The sequence below is a fragment of the Limulus polyphemus genome, unplaced genomic scaffold (genome assembly GCF_000517525.1).
Source record: "Limulus polyphemus unplaced genomic scaffold, Limulus_polyphemus-2.1.2 Scaffold2325, whole genome shotgun sequence".
In the NCBI taxonomy this organism is placed as follows: Eukaryota; Metazoa; Arthropoda; class Merostomata; order Xiphosura; family Limulidae; genus Limulus; species Limulus polyphemus.
The window spans coordinates 121,254-127,352 of NW_013667935.1; the positions used below are offsets into that span (position 1 = coordinate 121,254).

At 30.7% G+C, this 6,099-nt stretch overlaps 1 protein-coding gene across 1 annotated transcript in view; it reads right to left on the reverse strand.

The window, feature by feature from the left end:
• Positions 1 to 5,505, reverse strand: part of LOC106466619 (chloride channel protein 2-like) — a 48,207-nt gene extending 42,702 nt beyond the window's left edge. Inside the window, exons 1-3 of the mRNA XM_022394659.1 lie at positions 4,953 to 5,505; positions 3,233 to 3,383; positions 1,040 to 1,171 (exon numbers count right to left, since the gene is read on the reverse strand). Of these exons, the coding sequence (XP_022250367.1) occupies positions 1,040 to 1,171; positions 3,233 to 3,383; positions 4,953 to 5,006 (337 nt within the window). The 5' untranslated portion in view covers positions 5,007 to 5,505. The remainder of the gene's footprint in view (positions 1 to 1,039; positions 1,172 to 3,232; positions 3,384 to 4,952) is intronic.
• Positions 5,506 to 6,099: the final 594 nt, after the last annotated feature.

The following is a 6,099-nucleotide window of genomic DNA, read 5'->3' on the forward strand; positions in this document are numbered from 1 at the left end:
TCGAGATAGTGTAACAAGTAGAAGTGTGGCCTAATTATCTACATGTTATGTCCCACTTCTACATGTTACAGTATCTCGATATAGTGTACTATTTCTCTAATCTTCAGTTTCAGAGTTTTATACTACCTCGGAACTTTAAGTTAATGTATGAAATTTTTTTATTGTAAGTTATATACCTGAATTACATAATTTCAATCAACCTACATTAAAGTTTACAAGGAATTACATTTTCTTGAATCCACCAATGTTTCTTCACGTAGTGAACTTCTCATCAGTGGTCATAAAAAATGGAGCGGGATGCCTCCTTTGGCTTACATAAGCCACCCCACCCCCCAATTGTCTTAAAAGTGGGACACTATGATTCTTAAAATCATACACATAGTTTGTCTCTAAAAGCCTGTACAATTAAGACAATATATTCTCGAAGGCTTTTGTTCTTAATGAGAGGTAAGTGTTTCATTATTAACATGGAATACTTTTTTTTTATTATTCATGGCAGCCTAAATCATAAAAAGAGTGAAATTACATTATCAGGAAATTCTGGGATGACAACTCTAAAGCATATGTTCCTTGAATTAAAAATATCTTGAAGTTAATAGTATCAATACGCACTTGTGTATTTATGATATGTTTGCATTATTTGCACCCTTTTTTTATATGGAAATTTTATCCATTAAATAATAGGAGTTTGAGTAGTTTTTAAAATCTTGACAAAACTTTTATTCTTCTTGGTGTTACCTAACTTTTGATATGTTCTGATTCCATTCCTGTGAATGTTGTTCTTTCGATCATATATTTGTTTACTTAGTATACTGATAAACATTATGAAATATGTGATGTAAAAGTAAAAATGCACTTTCTTTCTATAAAAATAATATTACCATCTTGAGATACAAAATATTATATATATTATCATACATCAGGTTGAAATACATCTACTACAGATAATATAAAATTCAAAAAATGCCCTTGTCTTATTCAAAATGTTGTATGCTTTCAAGTGATCCATTACATCCATGAAACAAGATCATTTGCTTACCCTTCTGGCAGATAGCAATCCCATAATCCATAGCAAAACTCAGAAGTGATGAAATTATACCAAGCAGTGCTAAGAAGACCCAATCTTCTCCTAGCCTGGCAAAAGTGTGTTTCCAAAAGATGGACATCCAACCTTCAAATGAAGTCACATAAAGATACTATTTATGTAAATCTAACTGCAAAACCCACTTTTCATACAAAAAAAAAAGTCATTTTCAGAAACAACAACTTTTTAACTATTTTATTGGCTCATTGTTTTAGGTATAAATAAATCTTCTTCAAGAATTCAGTAAATCTCCTGAAGATAATTTATAGCAAAATCATGAACCAATAAAAATAATTCAAAATTTATCTGGAGTTACAGGTTACTCTTTTAAGAAAGATAAAGCACATTGTACACCCCAGCCAGCATTAAATATCTTTATAAACTTTTGATTAACTAAAACAAAAAATAAATTTTGGCATCTTTCAAGCACAAAGCATTTTGAATGCCTCGATGAGCTCCATGAATTTGGAGGTTACTAAAATTGTTAATGCAAATCTGATTATTCTTTAAGTTAGTTCAAATTAATAAAAGTGAATAATAAACTATTTTTCAGAAAATGTCATCTCTTATTAATATTAAAAAAGTTATATGTCCAAGACACGTAATCGACAATGAATATGAGCATAACTGTGAACAAGATGCTATTGGAATACCCCTATTCTACATTCTTCTAATTCTTGAATCCCAAAGGAACCAGATAAAGAATACAGTATTATCAAATATAATAGGCCTAATACTAATGTCTAATGACAAGTATGATTAATTGTAATCATGTTTCATCAACTTGAAAAACGTGTTTACACCATAACAATTGTTAATGAAATAGTTTGCTTGAAATATGAATTAGCTAATTTGTATTGGATTCTGGGCCTTTTTGATAGAAATAACATCCACGATCATATCCTGACCACTACTACAGCCCTCCTCAACTAATCTTTACATTTGTACATCACCTTAATTCAATCTTACACATACACGATCTGTACATTATAACATAAGCTTCACAAAAATTAAATAAGTTTGGTAAAGTGACCTGTTGAGTAAGGATTAAAGGGGCAACTTTAACATGTACTTAGAAAAATACATTGTATGTGTACTAAATACATAATTATGGTTTTAGCACATAGCTACTTCACTTTGACATGTTCTATTATTTTAGTAATTATGTATAAAAACATACTGAATTGATATATAGGTGTTCACAGTTTTTTTAACAACATACAATATTTTTATATCTAACAAAGAAACAATTTAGAATCCTTAGGTTTCAATGAAAACATTATTATTGTGTTTTGTTTAAATAGATATATTTTTAAGCTAAATATAGTTATTATTAACTGATGACAAATTAATTCTACAAATGTGAATAATAGATGCTAGTTCAATGTAGAGGATGTGTACAAATTATGACTTTGTTTGAGGATGTCTTAATATGACAATGTTGTTTGGGGGAATAGCATACATCACAGTTTTCACATACAATATGTAGGAACAAACATGACAATGTTGTTTGGGGGAATAGGCATACATCACAGTTTTCACATACAATATGCAGGAACAAACCTCTGCATAAGTAAAATGGCTAATGAAAATGAGGAAGCTAACTGAGTGTTACTTATTTAAATTCTGAGAGTATGGTGAACATTAAACACTAGTATCAAAGGCTGGGTAGGGAACATTCCTCCAACAGAAGTACATAACCATCCAACAGAATAGAGCCCTCTTTACTTTGAGCTCACGAATATCTGTATGGTTTTCATGGGTCTTACTTCTTGAACTTTTAAATCACCAGACTTTTTGTAAGGTTCTGATTTATTGAAACTTCTGAGTAATGAAGCAAATAATACGAAATAATCTCAAAAGGAACATCAAAGAGCATTTAACTATCATAATACCAGACTCTGAATAAGAAGTACATGTACTACTTATTGTGCTGTGTATGTTACATGTAAAGGTCTAACAAATACACAGTTATACAAATGGTGACCATTAAATAGCCACATCACATTACAGTTGGTGGAAAACCAATATATTTTTTACAACAATGAAACAATGAGATACCACTTGTGGTTTTTGCACTCCTTACATACTTTAATAAACAACAAATCTATACAATGACATGTACAATAAGAATCTACCAAACCTCACCGATACATTTCCTCTGCCATTTACTTCTGTAAGGCCGAAGATCCAAGCTGCTAAGTTTTTCTTCTTTTTTTCTTAATGCCTTTAAAGACTTGGCTCTTTGAGCTTCTGCTTTGGCATATTCCCCAAGATCTTCTTTATAACGGCCAAACATCTAGAAAAGTAAGCAATTTGTAATAGTGTTACATGAAGTATCATTTGATATTCAAACAAACAACCAATAGTACACTTCTTAACAAATTACAGTAATGATAACATAATGCTGAGCATAGAGATTTTGGTGAAAAGTTTTTTATAGATTGTGGCTCTCTATGACCATGGAAAACAAAAGATTTTGGGATACCACATTTGCACTGTTCATTTTTTTGCTATGTAACAGGAATTTACTTATAATCTTTATGCAAAAAAGTGAGCAACTTAATTTTGTATTATTAATATCATAGTTTAAGCACTCAATTAAAAGACTAATGCCAGGAATCCTGCTTCAGTGCCAAGCAGGTCCCTGAAATGAGCTTATTCATATATACAACACAAGTATTTTGTTAGAATGCTAGGTTTCACCCATGGGTAAACCTCGTTAGTTTAGTGGACATTCTCTGTTTGCTAAGCAGCTAAACAAGAAAATTCAGCATTTGGTCCTGTAGCAAGCATGTAAAAAAATTACATACTGTGAATATTCATGGCACATATAGAAACTGTTTTATGTTGCTGCATGCCTGCCATATCCTTTTTTTTTCTTCGTAATTATTATATTTATAAAAACTTTTTTAACAGAATATGCTTTTCCTTCTTCCTGAAAGACAGAAACATATAATCCTTGCATATTTTGCTTGTTTTTCTTCATAATACTATTTTATTAGTTTTTTAAGTACTGGTATAAGCCTAATAACTGATACCAAATATGTTTACCAGAGTTCCAACAAACAGATTGCAAGGTCTTCAATTTTACCTATCTATTTATTGCACAAATAAAGAATGTTTAGTCTACTGTACTTATTTTCTATATTCTTTACTACCTTTTAATTTCATACTAAATAATCCATTATTTGATAAAGAAAGTTCTATTTATGTTTCTTTTTATTGTAGAAACGTGTAGTTGCAAAATCGGAATATATTTTAGAATGTCCAAAGTATTAAATGTGTAGAAATCAAGGAAAAATAGGTGTAATCTACAGCAGATTTAACTGACTGACAGGACACGTTGCTCACAGCATACTATTATTAAAAGTTCATTAGTAACACAATGAGAAACCTGTTTTACATCAACTTTAGATGTTACAACTTACAGTATTATTAATTATTCTTGTGAAAAATGCTCTAAATACTTTTTACAAATGAACATTTCTTGTGAATATGTTCAACTAACATTTTATTACGAAGACAAGTTTCTGTATTCATTCATGAACCTTATCTTTAAAGTTTACTGTTTTTCACTTTTTGTATGAAGTATTTTTACGGATTTAAAAATGTTTGGTAATTAATAAAATAAGGAAAAAGGAGATCTTAAAATTATCATCCTCAACAATTAGTGAATTACTTATGCTATTAAGTACAACTTAACAAATGTACATATATTAATTGTTTCGCTAATACTAGTAGTAGTATCCTATTACTTTGTTACTATTAGTGTTACTACTAATACTTGTAATTTCTCGCACACGTGGGCATGTTACTTTTAGGCCTATGTTATAAAGTTAAACAGTAAAGAAATGGAATAACTTACCAATGTGTGCTCATAACCAAGGGTATTTTTCTCTTTTCCACTTTCTTCCGTCATGTTTGAAAACTTCGTAGCCCTTTACAAAAAATAAACTATTTCCTCTTGACAATATTTTGAGTTTGCGCTTATGCTACCTGCACATAGATGTAATCATATATACTATGATAACAGTACAGAGCTTATAATCACAGTACGTCTCGTTATATTTGGTTACAAAACAGCTAATTCATCAATCTACGTCCACAAAATGTTGATGACCATATGATAGCTTTACGTCACACAGACTTCAAGCACGTGGTCTAGCAAAGAAGGAGGTTTTTTCATGATGTATCAGGTCGGTCTTTCTCTTCGTGAATCAGATTAACACTGTAAAATATAAGCTTAAAGTCCTTACGTAAAGATATGTTTCTGGTTTCTAGAACATATAACTGTAAAGCGTACACTGTAATATAATCGAAAACAACAAGAAAAGAAAATAATACTGCCAACCAAACAATTCACTATTGAAACAATAAATTTTACTGTAAGCTTATCTTATTGACACGGTCAAATTTTACTGTAGCAAATTGTGTAATACGACACTTTGTATTCATTTCGTTTCTTTTCCTGGCCACTAGGTGGCTCGTCTGTAAGTCTGAGGGATTTATAACGCTAAAAATCGGGTATTGATATCCATGGTCGCCAGAACACACTTTCCGCTTAACAGCAAGCAAACACATTCTTTTTCCAGTAAATTTAAGCTCGATCATAGAATTTCTAAAGCTATAAACAAATAGTGTTATTATTAATAACGACAATAAAACCAAGAAACAGAATATTAGGCTCACTGAAATAAAATATAAAAACTTACAAACACTTAAAACTGCAATAACCTCATCTTCCAGTGTTTATTTCATTTTTGGTATGGTATAAATATTGTGGTATTGGTACCTTATGCGACATATAAGCTGAGAAACGATCATGTCATATCTAGGTTCATACCTAGCCATCACTAATTTAAAACTGCTGACCAGAGGGAATGCACTCCTCGCCTTATCTGAATACCGAGATTGACTATTACAGTCAATAACGCCTCGAAATTGAGTTGTTTGTTTGTTTTCGAATTTCGAGTAAAGCTATACGTCCTTAATTTAGCAGTGAAAGACAAGAA